The sequence below is a fragment of the Hemiscyllium ocellatum genome, chromosome 24, assembly GCF_020745735.1.
Source record: "Hemiscyllium ocellatum isolate sHemOce1 chromosome 24, sHemOce1.pat.X.cur, whole genome shotgun sequence".
In the NCBI taxonomy this organism is placed as follows: domain Eukaryota; kingdom Metazoa; phylum Chordata; class Chondrichthyes; order Orectolobiformes; family Hemiscylliidae; genus Hemiscyllium; species Hemiscyllium ocellatum.
The window spans coordinates 44,088,869-44,107,001 of record NC_083424.1 but is presented as its reverse complement, the minus strand read 5'-3'; the positions used below and the strand labels follow the sequence as shown (position 1 = coordinate 44,107,001).

At 41.2% G+C, this 18,133-nt stretch overlaps 1 protein-coding gene across 3 annotated transcripts in view; it reads left to right on the top strand.

Moving 5' to 3' along the window:
• The window catches only part of acads (acyl-CoA dehydrogenase short chain), a 190,530-nt gene that overhangs the window by 16,029 nt on the left and 156,368 nt on the right, over positions 1-18,133 (top strand). For all 3 annotated transcript variants that reach the window (XM_060843729.1, XM_060843728.1, XM_060843727.1), the window contains one exon: positions 14,310-14,459. In XM_060843729.1, the coding sequence (XP_060699712.1) occupies positions 14,319-14,459 (141 nt within the window). In that variant the 5' untranslated portion in view covers positions 14,310-14,318. The remainder of the gene's footprint in view (positions 1-14,309; positions 14,460-18,133) is intronic.

The window sequence follows — 18,133 nt, the reverse complement described above, 5'->3', positions numbered from 1 at the left end:
AGTAAAGTTCGTTAGACAGCACCTTCCAACTCTTGACCGCTTTCATCCAGAAGAACAAGGGCTGCAGGTACAGGGGAATACCACCAGCTGCAAGTTCTGCTTTAAGCCTCTCACCATTCTGACTTGGAAATATACTGTTGTTAAGTAAAAAGTGAGGTCTGCAGATGCTGGAGATCAGAGCTGAAAATGTGTTGCTGGTTAAAGCACAGCAGGTCAGGCAGCATCCAAGGAACAGGAAATTCGCGAAGGGCTCTGGCCTGAAACATTGAATTTCCTGTTCCATGGATGCTGCCTGACCAGCTGTGCTTTAACCAGCAACACATTTTCAGCAATACACTGTTGTTCCTTCAGTGTCGCTTGGTCATAATTTTGGAACTCCCTCCCTAACAGTATTGTTGGTCTGCTCACACCAAATGGACTGCAATGGTTCTAGAAGGCAGCACACTGCCACCTTATTGGCATCCAGGGACAGGCAATAAATGCCCATCCAGCAATGCCCACATCCCATGAGTGAATTCAAAAAGAGAAAAGCAGTTTGCCACATTCTAATCACAGTGGGACTTCCACTAACTCTATGCCAAATGTTTCTTTATTTACTGCTGAATGGTATACTTGAAGAAGACAAGAGCTTGCAGTATTGTAGTTCAATCCTAGAACAAAACCTGCCACAGAGAGACAAATACTTTCTTTTCTAAAGTGCATTTTAATTATATCAAAATTTCTTAAAGGAGAATGTGACAACTATTTGAGGGTAAATTCACATCTGACATGTGGGAATCTTTTAAAGGCCAGTTGATTAGAGTTCAGGAACTGCATTTCCATAGAGTCATAGAGATGTACAACATGGAAACCAGACCCTTTGGTCCAACTCATCCATGCCAACCAGATATCCCAACCCAATCTAGTCCCACCTGCCAGCACCCAGCCCATATCCCTCCAAACCCTTCCTATTCATAAACCCATCCAGATGCCTTTTAAATGTTGCAATTGTACTCACCTCCACCACTTCCTGTGGCAGCTCATTCCATACATGTACCACCCTCTGCGTGAAAAAGTTGCCCCTTAGGTCTCTTTTATATCTTTCCCCTCTCACCCTAAACCTATGCCCTCTAGTTTTGGACTCCCCCACCCCAGGGAAAAGACTTTGTCTCTTTATCCTATCTATGCCCCTCATGATTTTATAAACCTCTAAGGTCACTCCTCAACCACCAATGTTACAGGGAAAACAGCCCCACCCAATTCAACCTCTCCCTATAGTTCAAACCCTGGCAACATCCTTACAAATCTTTTCTGAACCCTTTCAACTTTCGCAACATCTTTCCTATAGGAAGGAGACCAGAATTGCACACAATATTCCAATAGTGGCCTGACCAATGTCCTGTACAGCTGCAACACGACCTCCCAACTCCTGTACTCAATATTCTGACCAATAAAGGAAAGCATACCAAACGCCTTCTTCACTATCCTACCTACCTGCAACTCCACTTTCAAGGAGCTATGAAACTGCACTCCAAGGTCTCTTTGTTCAGCAACACTCCCTAGAACCTTATCATTAAGTGTATAAATCCTGCTAAGATTTGCTTTCCCAAAATGCAGCACCTCTCATTTATCTAAATTAAACTCCATCTGCCATTTCTCAGCCCATTGGCCCATCTGATCAAGATCGTGTTATAATCTGAGGTAACCCTCTTTGCTGTCCACTACACCTCCAATTTTGGTGTCATCTGCAAACTTACTAACTATACCTCTTATGCTCGCATCCAAATCGTTTATATAAATGATGAAAAGTAGCAGACCCAGCACCGATCATTGTGGCATTCCACTGATCACAGGCCTCCAGTCTGAAAAACAACCTTCTACTATTGAGCCGGTTCTGTATCCAAATGGCGAGTTCTCCCTCTATTCTATGAGATCTAAACTTGCTCACCAGTTTCCCATGGGGAACCTTGTCGAATGGCTTACTGAAGTCATATAGATCACATCTACCGCTCTGCCCTCATCAATCCTCTTTGCTACTTCTTCAAAAAAACTCAATCAAGTTTGTGAGACATGATTTCCCATGCACAAAGTTATGTTGACCATCCCTAATCAGTCCTTGCCTTTCCAAATACATGTACATCCTGTCCCTCAGGATTCCCTCCAACAACTTGCTCACCACCGAGGTCAGGCTCACTGTTCTATAGTTCCCTGGCTTGTCCTTACCACCCTTCTTAAACAGTGGCACCACGTTTGCCAACCTTCAATCTTCCGGCACCTCACCTGTGTCTATTGACTAAACAAATATCTCAGCAAGAGCCCAGCAATCACTTCTCTAGCTTCTCAGGGTTCCAGGGTACACCTGATCAGGTCCTGGGGATTTATCCACTTTTATGCGTTTCATGACATCCAGCACTTCCTCCTCTGTAACATGGACATTTTGCAAGATGTCACCATCTATTTCCCTACGTTCTATATTTTCCATGTCTTTTTCCACAGTAAATACTGATGCAAATACTCGTTTAGTATCTCTCCCATCTCCTGCAGCACCACCCAAAGGCCGCTTTGCTGATCTTTGAGGTGCCCTATTCTCTTCCTCGTTACTCTTTTGTCCTTAATGTATTCGTAAAAACCCTTTGGATTCTCCTTAACTTTATTTGCCAAAGCTATCTCATGTTCCCTTTTTGCCCTCCTGATTTCCCTCTGAAGTATACCCCCACTGCCTTTATGCACTTGTAAGGATTCACTCGAGCTATCCTGTCTATACCTGACATATGCTTCCTTCTTTTTCTTAACCAAACCCTCAATTTCTTTCGGAAATTGGAAGCCAGTGAGGTTGAAGGATAGGAATGGCAAGATTCAGGAACCCTGGATGACAAGAGTTATTGAAAATTTAGTTAAAAAGTAAAAGGAAACATATGTAAGGTTTAAGAAACTGAAATCAGACAAGGTCCTTGAGGAATATAAAGGAAGCAGGAAGGAACTTTAACAAGGAATTAGGAAGGCAAGGAGGGCCATGAAATGTCCTTTGCTTAATAGGATTAAGGAGAATCCCAAGGCATTGTTTATGTATATTAGAAGCAAGAACATAAATAGGGAAAACATAGGTCCACTCAAGAACAAAGGAGGAAATTTACACGTGGAACCAGAGGAAATGGATGATGTCCTTAATGAGCACATTGCATCAGTATTCACTGAGGAGAAAGATATAGATGATGGTATGTTGATATTCAGGGGTATGTTGGTATTGAGAAGGAAGAGGTGTTGGATGTGGCCAGTGAGCCTTACTCTAGTGGTAGGGAAATTATCGGAGAAGATTCTTAGGGACAGGATTTACTTGCATTTGGAAAAGAATGAACGTAGAGGTAACATGACTTTTTGTGGGGGGGTCTTGTCTGACCAATTGGTTTGAGCTTTTTGAGGAAGTGATGAAGACAATTCATGAGTGTAGGGCATGGTAGGCCAGTCCAGAAGATTAGATAATTTGGGATCCATGATGAGTTAGCAAATTAGATACAAAATTGACTTGGTTATAGATGATAAAAGGTAGTTTTGGAGGCATGCTTTGCTGAATGGAGATCTGTGACCAGTGGTCTTCCGCAAGGATCAGTGCTGGGACCTCTGTTGTTAGTAATATATATAAATGACAGATGAAAATGTAAATGATTTGATTAGTGGGTTTGCAGATGGTGCAAATAATGATGGAACTGTGGATAGTGAGGAAGGTTATCTAAGGATACAGCATGATAAGATCAGTTGGAAAGTTGGGTAGAAAAATGGCAAATGGAGTTTAATCCAGATAAGTGTGAGGTGATGCATTTTGGGAGGTCAAATGCAAAGAGTAAATGGCAGGATCCCTCAGAACATTGATATTCAGAGGGATCTTGGGGTCCAAGCCCATAGCTTCCTGAAAGTGGCAACACAAGTGGATAAGGTGGTAACAAAAACATACAGCATACTCACCTTTAATAGATCAGGGCATTGAGTATAAAAGTTAGCAAGTTGTGTTGCAGCTATTTGAGACTTTAGTTAGGCCACATTAGAAGCTTTGTGCACTGTTCTGGTCCCCCCACAATAGGAAAGATGTGGATGCTTGGGAGAGGATGCAAAAGAAGTTTATCAGGGTGTTACTTGGATTGGCGTGTATTCACTATAGACAGAGAATGACAAACTTGAATTGTCTTCTCTAGACCTTCAGAAGTGAACTAAACAAAAAATACAGAAATGCGAGAGGCGCGGACACGGTGGAAAGTTCAACTCTTTTTCACAAGGTGGAAATATCAAATACTAGGGATCATACGTTTAAGGTGAGAGGGAAAAGGTTTAACAGAAATGTGCAAGAAACATTTTTTTACACAGAAGGTGGTAGGTGCCTGGAACATCTGAGGCATTTAGACACACATGAATGGGTAGGGAATAGAGGGACACAGATCATGTGCAGGTAATTGGGACTAGTTTAGAATTACATCATGGCCAGTGCAGACATAGTGAGCCAAAGGGCCTGTTCGTGTGCTGTACTGTCTAAGTTCTAAATGAATTAAACAATGAATTGTCTTTGGAGTGTAGTGACAAGTGTCTTGTAGTCAAATGTATACAGTAGACACTGCTTATTTAGTCAGAGTCATACAGCTCAGAAACAGACCCTTCGGTCCAACTTGTCCATGTTGAACAGGTTTCCCAAATTAAACTGGTCTTTCCTAAGTTGGCCCATAATCCTCTAAACCCTTCCTATTCACATACTTATCCAAATGACGTAACTGTACCTGCATCAACCATTTCCTCTGACAGTTTATTCCATATGCGAATCACCCTGTGTGTAAAAACGTTACCCCTCAGGTCTCTTTTAAACCTTTCTCCTCTCACTTTAAAAATATGCCGCCTAGTTCTGAACTGACCCACCCTAGGAAAAAGTCCTTATCTATGCGCCTCATGATTTTATAAACCTCTATAAAGTCACCCCTCAACCTCCCATACTCCTTGTAACTCAAACCCTCCAGATCTAGCAGCATTCTGGTATATCTTTCCTGAACCTTCTCCAGTTTAATAATATTTTTGCTATAGCAGAGAGACCAGAACTATACACAATACAGTAGATGCCCCTTATTTAGTCAGGGTCATACAACTCGGAAACAGACCCTTCGGTCCAACTCATCCATGCTGACCTCAAAAAGTGGCCTCACCAACATTTTGTACTACCTCAACATCACACCCTAATTCCCATACTCAAAGGTCTGAGCAATGAAGGCAAGCATGCTACACAGCTTCTTACCCACCCTGTTTACCTGTGACACAACGTTCAAAGAACTTTGTACCTGAACCCCTAGATCTGTCAGTTTAACATCATTAAACAGGGGCCTACCATTATCTGTATAAGTCCTAACCTTGTTAATTTTACCAAAATGAAATACCTTGCATTTATCCAAATTAAACTCCCCCTGGTAGTCCTCAGCCCATTGGCACAATTGATCCCATTGCAGTCTGGGATAGCCTTCTTCACTGTTGACAATTTTGGTGTCTTGAGCAAGCTTACTTACCATGCCTCCTAAATTCTTATCTAAATTGTTTATATCAATAACAAATAACAATGGACCCTGCACTTAACCCCATTGTCCATCTTGAATTGTTCTGGAGAAGGTGGAGCTTGAACTGACCTCTCTATCTGTCTCTCTCTTGGGGTCAGATCCCCATTTTTGCCGCTGAAGGAGGAAATCTGCCACTTTTTCTCTCAGTTTGTGGATTAGCATCTCCTGCAGCTGCAGTCAGACAGTTTTAGAGATGAATACTGACTCCAAACTCCACTCTATACTGAACGCATGTCCTTCTCTTTGGTTGTTGATAAGCTGCCACTTTCCTGCCTTCAGCCCTGATGCAACTAATTGGGAGAAGTTATCAGGTAATCTGTTCAGAATCTCAGAACAGTCCGCTAGTTTCCATTGTTGACCTTGAAAATGGGTGACTGACTTTCTTTTTGTGTGTGGATTTGGCTCCTTTCCCAGTCCTAATTCTAGAGCATTGAATTTATGAATAATTGAAAAAACAGTGCAGGTGTAGTTTTATATTGACTTTCTTGATTCATAATTGACTGTAGGAAGGTTACTGTAAGACAGAAAATCCAATTTGAGATAATCCATCACCTAATTTAATATATTTAAAAATAGAACAGTCCAAGATGCGATAGAAAGCTTAGGGAATGCGTACGTGAATGAGATAAAAATATCAATACAGCCCATAGTAAGGTATTGCCTTTAATGTAACACTGAATTCCTACCTCTGCACTGGAACAGGAAGTCAGTTTGATTGTTATCATCACGTATACCCGGAACAAGAAGTTGGCATCTACTGTGTCTATTAGTGCACATGAGATGCAGCTGATTTCATCGTTGTGCATCCATTGTCCATTGAACCTAAATGCCGTCCCCCTTGCTGCTCTGCTTGCCAGCCTGCATATTGCAAATTTTGTCAACCCCATCACAGCTTTGCCCTCCCCGTGATCACCCCATGCTGCCCTCATGCTACCCCTATTTGCTACCACCCTGGGACCCCACCCCCTGCAGCCTCTTTGATTTCCCATCACGATACCTACCCCATTGCACCTGCCCCTTGGCGCCCCCACTGCATTGGCCTCTCACCATTTCCCTCACTCCCCTGCTTGAAACCACCACCTTGACAGCACCACCCTCACTGGCCACCCCAGTCAGTGCACTGCTTGCCATCACCCTTGCCATTCCACTCACTGTCCTCTCACAGTTTTGTTCATCTTACCCCTCACTGCCTTGCTCATCAGCCACTTCCCTGGTGTGTTCATGGCACCCTTCGCTGACTTACCACCCTTAGCCTTAGTGTTTGAATGGTACAATCTCAGCTCTTGCAGCTGAAGTTTGTTGTTATTCCACTGAGTCTTGGCCAAATCCAAATCCTGTTTAATTAAGAAGTTGTAACATGAACCTCTGCCAAGTCATTATTGAATTGGAATTAATTGACTTCTGGTTGAATGGTTTATTGTATTGCAGAACCAGATCTTATCTGTTTGTATTTATACTTATATTAAGTGTTGCACACATTTAAACAGTGGACAATATGGGTGGTTTGTTGCTGCATCTCTGTAGCAATGCAGGTTTTCAGAGTGAACATTGTGTTATCCTGCAAGTTAGTTATTGTGAGGTATTTGGTGATGGGCAGTGACGTATCTCGCACAGTGACTGTATGTGTAGTTATTGTGAGCTAGTTGTTGTGAGGTTTTTGGTGGTGGGCAGTGACGTATCTCTCACAGCGACTGTATGTGTAGTTATTGTGAGCTAGTTGTTGTGAGGTTTTTGGTGGTGGGCAATGACGTATCTCTCACAGCGACTATATGTGTTGCAAGTGCAACCCCTGAAGTTGTGTTGACAGCAAGCACAGCTTTAAAGAAAATCATTTATGTACTGATATTAATTTGCCCCTCAGAAACAAGGGGATATTGACTGGGTAGTCTTGTATTGTGGGAAATATTAGAGCATCCACCCACTTTTTCATCTCTTGATTCTTATCACCACTGATTTCTATACAAGTGGAAAGTGCAGGAGATATATAATGGGCAGCTGGTCAGGTAATGATAATGCAGAAATGGCACTAAGGTCAAAACTCTTAATTGTTCCATGCTGGTTCTAAAGTCTGGGAATAGTAAGCGATGAGCCAATGTTTCTAAAATCTGTACATGCCCTATGTTTAATCTGCTACATCCTTGTTAAATGACCAGCCATTCTTCTTCAACCCAGTTTCAACAGGGGAGAATTGCAGTTAAGCCAGATCACATTCTCACTTAACCTCTACATGCAAACAATCAGAACACGTCACTGGAGAAAAGAGAGGGAATTGTAACTAATGTTTCCCTCCATTAGTCAGGGACACCAAAGAGTAACGTTATGCCTATATCTCTGACGTATTTTAGTATGTCTTTATCTTCCCTTACCTGCTCCCATCTGATCTGAAACATCCTCACACCATGTGCCTTACCTAGCATTTGTTGCTAGTATCACTCATAGCTCAACTAGTATCCAATAATGCAATACTTCAGCCAAATCTCCAAGCCTCAGTTCTGATGGTGTCAGTAAACTCATGAATTATCACTATCACTACCATTGCTTTCTCATCTGAAATATACACATCAATGTTTCTGGTTCATGATTAGGGTCAGATGCCGATTTGCTCATCCACGATTCAGAGGTGCAGATGTCAAGTGGAGTGAGTAGCTTGGTGATTTATACTTTATGGATTTACATGCAGTGATTGCATCCCTGTAATGTTTCATCCAACACGACACAAGGGATCCTAGTAATGTGTCCATTCGACAATGCTAGTTGTTGCAATGCCATTGTAAAAAGCAGTCTCTAAATTCAGTTGTATTAAAGATATAACTGCCTATTAACATTAATCTTCTCCAAGCATGTATCTAATTACCTTTCAAAAGCATTTACAAACTTTCCTTCGACACGTTTATGACAGAGCACCTTCTAATCAATTCTACAAAGAGATTTTTTCATAATATTTCCCATAATTCTATTTGTGATTGATTATCTTACATTTGTGTCCTTGAATGATTATCGCATTGACCAGACAATCCATCATTACTTACCATGTCCTTCATTGTTCTTGCACGGTCACTGGATCACCATTTTACCTTTTCAGCTGCTTTGAAAATAGCTTTAATTTCTTGAGTCATTTTGAAACTATAAAGAAAAATTAAAGCTAGCATCCTAATAAATGTGTACAATCCTTTTCTATTATTTTTATATTTCTCCTATAATGGAGTACCCTAAAGTGTACACAATACACTTTCCCACTGTCCCACTGAAACCTTACACACACATTATCTCCTAAGTATTGCATTTCATGCATCTAGATTCATTCCCAAAATTTAGGCAAGGGTTGGAGAGTAAGTGAGGGGTGGTGGTTCCACTGCTGTTTCTGCTTGCATTAATTTCCAGTGATCTGGTCATTTCGGTCTAAGATCTTAGAGTCACAGAGATGTACAGCATGGAAACAGACCCTTCAGTCCAACTTGTCCATGCTGACCAGATATCCCAACCCAATCTAGTCCCAACTATCAGCACCCAGCCCATATCCCTCCAAACTCTTCATATTCATTTACCCATCCAGATGACTTTTAAATGTTGCAATTGTACCAGCCTCCACAACTTCCATTGGCAGCTCATTCCATACACTTATCACCTTCTTCATGAAAAAGTTGCTCCTTAGGTCTCTTTTATATCTTTCCCCTCTCATCCTAAACCTATGCCCTCTATTTCTGGACTCCCTCACCCCAGGGAAAAGACTTTATCTATCTATTTATCCTATCCATGCCCCTCATGATTTTATAAACCTCAATAAGGTCACTCCTCAGCCTCCGACACTCCAGAGAAAACAGCCTATTCAACCTCTCCCTATAGCTCAGACTGTCCAATCCTGGCAACATTCTTGTAAATCTTTTCTGAGCCCTTTCAAGTTTCACAATATCTTGCTCTCCTATTTCATTTTTAATAGTTTATAATCTTTCCTGTATGTGTCTCATCATGCTTTTATACATTGAGCGATATCTGCTGGCCCATCTATGTTTTCCAGTAAACTTTCATGATCCTCATAATGCTCTGCCATTCCTCTCATTTTAGTGTGAGGGTAATCCTTTCTTCTTAGTTTGAGAAAATTAGATCTGGAGAATTCATGGATGTTCCACATTAGTGGACTTTACCAACAGTCACAATGCTTCTCGTAAAGGTAGGACATCCATTGGACATGATTCAGAGATGCCGGTGTTGGACTGGGGTGTATAAAGTTAAAAATCTCACAACACCAGGTTATAGTCCAACAGGTTTAATTGGAAGCACACTAGCTTTCGGAGCGACGCTCCTTCATCAGGTGATAGTCACCTGATGAAGGAGCGTTGCTGCCAAAGCTAGTGTGCTTCCAATTAAACCTGTTGGACTATAACCTGGTGTTGTGTGATTTTTAACGTAGGACATCTGGTGGATGACAAAATCAGCAAACAAATCAAGTTACTTCCCACTACTGGATATTTTGCATTTTCCATTGATGTCCTGGAATTCTGTCAATTTTTCCATTGATATTCCATGTATACTTTGTTTAATTTTATTTCTAGCCGGCTATGGAACATCAGATCAATGTGTGCAATTTATTATGAATTATCTGGTGTAATACTCCAATCTATATTCGTCATCATGAGCAATACTGCACTGGTTCATCACATGAATAAAAGCTAGCTATGGGTGAGACGGTGGCTCAGTGGTTAGTATTTTTGCCTCACAGATAGATTCCACCCTTTGGGCGACTGTCTCTGTGGAACTGGCACATTCTCCCCATTTCTGCGTGGGTCCCCTCAGGTGCTCCGTTTCCTCCTCCAGTCCAAAGGTATGCAGATTAGGTGAATTGGCCATGCTACATTGCCCATAGTGTCCAAGGATACGTAGGCTAGGTGTATCAGCCAGGGGAAATGCAGGGTCATAGATTAAGGGAGTGAGTCTGGGTGGGATACAGTTCAGAGGATTGTTGTGGACTAAATGGGCCGTATGGCCTGTTTCCAAGCTATAGGATTTTTATGGTTCTATGTGACTACTTGGCAGAATCAATTAGCCTATCAGCTATTTACAGCTGGATTTTGGTAGAACTAGCTCATCTCATTCAAGTGTTTAAACATTTCATTTGACAGCTAATGCTTGTGGAAATAACAGAATTAAATAACTGTATTTTTCTTTTCATATCATTATATAGAACCATTCCTTGTAAAATTGCCAAAGCTCATAGAATATTTTTAATGGGGAAAAATGTAAAATGTTTAAATATGTATGTATTTCAAAGTAACTATCACACAATCTTTAATCCATGTGCTGTTTAGGACATTAATTATAGCAGCTGTCAGGATCTGCTTAATGCTGTGCTTCAGTTCTGTCACCTAGCGTGCTTTCTTTAACCCTTTTCACACTTTCCTTTGTTGCCATTTGGAAGTAAGACAGCAGTATTTTAGGCAACACATCATAATAGAAAAATGGTATTATGGGAGAGCTTTATTTGATTATTTTTAACTATCACAGAAAAGTTTCTGCAAAACTTTCCTTCTGGATATTAAATGGGTGAAGGATTGCTGTAGTTGCAGTGAATGTACATGACCTGTAAAATAGTCAAACAGTCAGGGCAGGCAGGGACAAAGCAGAGTACAGGTAGGATGATCAATTAAACTGCATTTATTTCAATGCAAGAGACCTAACAGGGAAGGCAGATGAACTCAGGGCATGGTTAGGAACATGGGACTGGGATGTCATAGCAATTACAGAAACGTGGTTCAGGAATGGACAGGACTGGCAGCTTAATGTTCCAGGATACAAATGCTACAGGAAGGACAGAAAGGGAGGCAAGAGAGGAGGGGGAGTGGCGTTTTTGATAAAGGATAGCATTACAGCTGTGCTGAGGGAGGAAATTCCTGGAAATACATCCAGGGAGGTTACTTGGGTGGAACTGAGAAATAAGAAAGGGATGATCACCTTATTGGGATTGTATTATAGACCCCCTAATAGTCAGAGGGAAATTGAGAAACAAATTTGTAAGGAGATCTCAGTTATCTGTAAGAATAATAGGGTGGTTATGGTAGGGGATTTTAACTTTCCAAACATAGACTGGGACTGCCATATTGTTCAGGGTTTAGATGGAGAGGAATTTGTTAAGTGAGAACAAGAAAATTTTCTGATTCAGTATGTGGATGTACCTACTAGCGAAGGTACAAATCTTGACCTACTCTTGGGAAATAAGGCAAGACAGGTGACTGAGATGTCAGTAAGGGAGCACTTTGGGGTCAGCTACTATAATGCCATTAATTTTAAAATTAGTGATGGAAAATGATAGACCAGATCTAAAAGTTGAAATTCTAAATTGGAGGAAGGCTAATTTTGAAGATATCAAGCAAGAACTTTCAAAAGCTGATTGGCGGCAGATGTTCGCAGGTAAAGGGACTGTTGGAAAATGGGAAGCCTTCAGAAGTGAGATAACAAGAATACAAAGAAAGTATGTTCCTGTTAGGGTGAAAGGGAAGGCTGGTTGGTATAGGGAATGCTGGATGACTAAAAAAATTGAGGTTTTGGTTAAGACAAAGAAGGAAGCATATGTCAGGTATAGACAGGATAGATCTTGTGAATCCTTAGAAGAGTATAAAGGAACTGGAGTATACTTAAGAGGGAAATCAGGAGGGCAAAAAAAGGGGACATGAGACAGCTTTGGCAAATAGAATTATGGAGAATCCAAAGGGTTTTTACAAATACATTAAGGACAAAAAGGTAACTAGGGAGAGAATAGGGCCCCTCAAAGATCAGCAAGGTGGCCTTTGTGTGGAGCCGCAGGAGATGGGGGAGATACTAAACAAATATTTTGCATCAGTATTTACTGTGGAATAGGACGTGGAAGATATACAATGTAGGGAAATAGATGGTGACACCTTGCAAAATGTCCATATTACAGAGGAGGAAATGCGGGATGTCTTGAAATAATAAAAGTGGATAAATCCCCAGGACCTTATCAGGTGTACCCTAGAACTCTGTGGGAAGCTAAGGAAGTGATTGCTGGGTCCCTTGCTTAGATATTTTAACATCAGTAGTCACAGTTGAGGTGCTGGTAGACTGGAGATTGGCTAATGTGGTGCCACTATGTAAGGTAAGGACAGCTATAGACTGGGGAGCCTAATGTTGGTGGTGGGCAAGTTGTTGGAGGGAATCCTGAGGGACAGGATGTACATGTATTTGGAAAGGCAAGGACTGATTAGGGATAGGAGAAAGTGAGAACTGATTAGGGATAGCCAACGTGGCTTTGTGCATGGGAAATCCTGTCTCATGAACTTGATTGAGTTTTTTGAAGAAGTAACAAAGAAGATTGATTAGGACAGAGTGGTGGATATGACCTATATGGACTTCAGTAAGGCATTCAACAAGGTTTCCCATGGGAGACTGGTTATCAAGGTTACATCTCATGGAATACAGGGAGAACTAGCCACTTGGATACAGAACTGGCTCAAAGGTAGAAGACAGAAGGTGGTGGTGGAGGGTGGTTTTTCAGACTGGAGGCCTGTGACAGCTGGAGTGCTACAAGGATTGGTGCTGGGTCCACTACTTTTCATCATTTATATAAATGATTTCCATGTGAGCATAGGAGGTATAGTTAAGTTTGCAGATGACACCAAAATTGGAGGTGTATTGGATAGCAAAGAAGGTTACCTCAGATTAGACCAGAATCATGACCAGATGGGCCAATGGGCTGAGATGTGGCAGATGGAGTTTAATTCAGATAAATGTGAGGTGCTACATTTTGGGAAAGCAAATCAGAGCAAGACTTATACACTTAATGGTAAGGTACCAGGAGTGTTGCTGAACAAAGAGACCTTGAAGTGCAGGTTCATAGCTCCTTGAAAGTGGAGTCGCAGGTAGATACGATAGTGAAGAAGGCGTTTGCTATGCTTTCCTTTATTGGTCAGAATAATGAGTATAGGAGTTGGGAGGTCATTTTGCGGTTGTACAGGACATTGGTTAGGCCACTTTTGGAATATTGCGTGCAATTCTGGTCTCCTTCCTATTGAAAGGATGTTGTGAAACTTGAAAGGGTTCGGAAAAGATTTACAAGGATGTTGCCAGGGTTGGACAGTTTGAGCTAGACAATTTGAATAGGCTAGGGCTGTTTTCCCTGGAGTGTTGGAGGCTAAGGGGTGACCTTATAGAGGTTTATATAATCATGAGGGGCATGGTCAGGATAAATAGGCAAAGTCTTTTCCCTGGGGTGGGAGAAAGCAGAACTAGAGGGCATAGGTTTAGGGTGAGAGGGGAAAGATATAAAAGGGACCTAAGGGGCAACTTTCTCACACAGAGGGTGGTACGTGTATGGAATGAGCTGCCAGAGGAAGTGGTGGAGGCTGGTAAAATTGCAACATTTAAGAGGCATCTGGATGGGTATGTGAATAGGAAGGGTTTGGAGGGATATGGACCTGGTGCTGGTAGGTGGGAGTAGATTGGGTTGGGATATCTGGTCGGCATGGATGGGTTGGACCGAAGGGTCTGTTTCCATGCTGTACATCTCTATGACCATAATTTTTTTTCTAATATTGTGATTTTCCACGTTGCACAGTGAGTGCCAATGACATTACTTAGTTCAGTAAAGTGCTTTTGAATGTCCTAAAGTTATGAAAGATGCTACATAAATAAAGTTTTCATTCCCGTTTGTGATAAATCCCATTTGCTAATTGCTGCTTTTATGCATTAGATTCAAAGTGTGAGTCCTGTTGTGATATTGCAGCATTAATTATGTGTTGTCAGATAAAGAAAATGGGAGAACTTGGGCTCATGGCAATGGATGTACCTGAGAAGTATGGTGGAGCAGGATTGGATTATCTGGCATACGCCATTGCTATGGAGGAAATAAGCCGGGGCTGTGCTTCCACGGGCGCCATCATGAGTGTAAATAATGTAAGTCCATTATATATATGTATTCCATTTTCACTGAATGATTCTTGTCAAGCAAACTAATTCCTTAGTATCTTTTTAGGGCCATATTTGTCATTCTAGTCTTTTAGTCTTTCAGGATATGAATACTGATTAATCAAACTGAGTGCAATGTTAATTTTCCCATTTCATCCAGAATGACATTATATAACCTAACATTTTTTGAGATGTTCAGTTACACCAGTCCTAATTTAATAGTACTGATGCATTATAGTGCTTTTGTGTCTTGAAAATGATTATTGTTCATTTTACATTTTTTGTGCAATGATATTTTAATGAAGTTGATGCACAAGTAAAATGTAATGACTCAGAGCTGTGTCACTTTATTGTGCACCTAGAAACAGTTGTTGTGAGACATTTAATCTCTCACAATCCGTGTAATCTCTCTAGTTTTCTCTTAAATGCATTGATGTATTGTATTGTTGACATATGATTAAATATGTATAAAAGCTGCATTTCATGTCTCATTCTTCATAAATGAACCTAGGTGATGAGGGCTAGTAGGCTGTTCATCAGAACTTCACACCAGAGCCAGATCTTGGTAACCAGGAATAGCTGCAGTGTATGCTGCCAACAAGATGAACAACAACAACAACTTGCCAAGACCTCTTTTACAGTACTTCCTCAACTTATAGCATCTGCAACTTTATACTATCTTATACCATCCTGACTTGAACAATTTTGTTGCTGTTTCAAACTTTGTCCTGGGAGAACCATAGACGATAGTGGTTCACAAAGGTGACTAACTATCACAAGGGCATCTAACTATGGACAGTAGATGCTAGTCTTGCTAACAATGCCTATATCCCCAGAGTGAATTAAAAACCTTTATTTGTGTTGCTCCCTTATACTTTTCCTGCTCCATAGCCTGAAGTTCTAAGTCAACACAGATTCATATTTGAACCTTAGGATATAGATATTGGTGTGCCTAGGCTTTTGAACTTGAGGGTTGTGATTTGCAATCTGCCAACACCAGTCCAAATAGAGTCATCGAGATGTACTGCATGGAAACAGAGCCTTCGGTCAACCCGTCCATGAGAAGCATTCATGACTGAAGGATTAACTTCAATTCCTTAATTGTAGTGTGGCCCAGAGTGGATCCTGCATTGAACTTCTCTATTTGGTGCTCATAGTGTCAACTGTGCACTATAGGGGACTGTTTAACGTTGTGGCATACCTTAGGTAGCCTTCCCTGTAAAAGAGAAGGTCACTAATATGGTGAAGGCTGAGACTGATATAAATTATTAGTTGCGTAACAATGTAGCCATAGAAATATAAACCATAGAATATGGGAGAAGTAGGCTATTTGACCCCTGGAGACTACTCCATCATTTGAGATGATCATGACTGATCATCGAGCTGAATACAAAATTCTGCAGTCTCCCCTCCCATACCCCTTGATCCCTTAAGCTACATGGGCTATGTTTACCTCCTTGAAACATGCAATGCTTTGGCTGAAGAAATCTCTCCTCATTCTAGTCCTAAAAAGTTTACCCCTTATCTTCAAGCTACAACTCCTGGTTCTGGAGTCCACCACTATCAGGAACATCTTTCCTACATCTAACCTGTCTAGTCTGTTTAGAATTTTATAGGTTTCTAAGAGATCCCCTCGTATTTCTAAACTCCAGTGAATACAATCTTAACCAACTCAATCTCTCCTCACATGTCAGTCCTGCCATCCCAGGAACCAATTTGATAAGTTTTCACTACAATCCCTCTGTAGCAAGAACATCCTTTCCTAGGTAAGGAGACCAAAACTACACATAACATTCCAGATGTGGCCTCACCAATGACCTGAATAATTGCAGCAAGACACTCCTGTTCCTGTATTCAAACCCTCTTATTCTGAGGGCCTTCTTCACTGCCTGCTGCACCTGCATGTTTATTTTCAGCAACTGGAGCATGAGGACACCCAGGTCTTGTTGAACATTTCCCTCTCTCAATTTACAGCCATTCAAATCATAATCTGCCTTCCTATTTTTACTGCCAAAGTGGATAATCTCCCATTTATCCCCATTATACTGCATCTGCCATACATTTGCCTGATCACTCAATCTGCACAAGTACATTGCAATCTCTCTGCATCCTCCTCATCGCTCATGCTTCCACCTTGCTTGAAGTCGTATGCAAATTTTGAGGTATTACATTTAGTTCATCTAAATCGTTATATATAGTGAATATTTGGGGTCCTAGTACCACTCCCCACAGTACCCCACTATTAAATTCCAAGATGGTGGCAGAATAGGACTCCTCAGCCAGACCTGATCTGCTCAATACATTTCTTTTTATTTCTATCTTAAGTGTTTTTTTCCCTCTTCTCATAAATGCTCTGCACTCCTGGCCTCAGTGTGGACTCGGACTCTCCGTCTCAGCGAGAACCCAGCATAGTCATCTCCGGCCTAGCTTGATGGTTTCCCAGTCTGGCATGGCTGTCTCTCGGCCCGGCGTGGCGATCTCTCGGCCCGGCGTGGCGGTCTCTCGGCCCGGCGTGGCGGTCTCTCGGCCCGGTGTGGCTATCTCCTGGCCTAGTCTGACAGTTTTTTCTTCACCTCCTTTCTGAAAGTCTTAAGGCATGTCTCTTCAATGTTCTTTATCCCATTATTTTTTACAATCCATCTTGACTTTTTCAATGACATATGCACATATAAACCCTGGTCCCTGCTCTTGTAACACTTTAGAAGTGTTTTGTTTTGCTTCAGTTTTCTGAATTGAACTTAATCTGCCTTTTTCCCTCCATTCTACCTGTTAATTTTATTTTGAATATGAGTCTCCTTAAAGTTCACAAAGATTCCAAGCTTTGCATCATCTGCAAGTTTTGAAATTGTGCACTGTACACCAAGGTCTAGGTCACTAATATTGTTGTGGACCAGACCAGACTCCCTCAAAATATTTTAAGAAGGTGGCCTAGACTCTAACTCCTTCTTACTTTAAAGGTAGTTGTGAAGTGCTGTGTTCCCGATGCAACTGATCAAACTACTTGAAGTTAAGCAAAACACAACTTATTTAAACACTATAGTTAAATACAAACAAAAGGAAGAGGAATTTAGAATAATTTAACTGAGGGAAAAAATGGCAGAGTAGTAGATACAGTAACTATTACTAATTAACTGTTCAACTTTAGTAACATCCTGTAAACACAACCCTTTCCGACACACAGATTCTCACATGCAGTTCTCCAGTCCAGGAGGAAAAACATTGAGAAAATTCAGAGAAAGTTGCAGCTAGGAGAGACATTCACTGAAGCTTCCAACTCCTTTGAGACCCCAAAGGCTTCTGCTTAAAGCTAAACCTAAAAACTAAAAAAAACTAGAAAGCCTAGTCTGAAAGTGCTGGCCACACTCAGGCTGCTTCTATTGTTCCAACTTTTAAAGTTTTTTCTACATTCTTAGAGACAGCTCTCCATCTCTGTGATATAACCTCCCTTAAAAAAAAACAGGCCAAAATAACCCCTTAAAGTGACAGCATCATCTTTTGTATCAGGAAAGGTAGGGGTTCTAATATTAACCTTAGAGGAAATTGCACTTCCTCTAACCTGAGAAACATCTGATGAGCATCTCTCTGTTTCCTATCAGTCAGTGAATTCCATTTTCTTGTTGCTACTGCCTTTTTATTTCATAAACTGTAACTATCCATTCTTT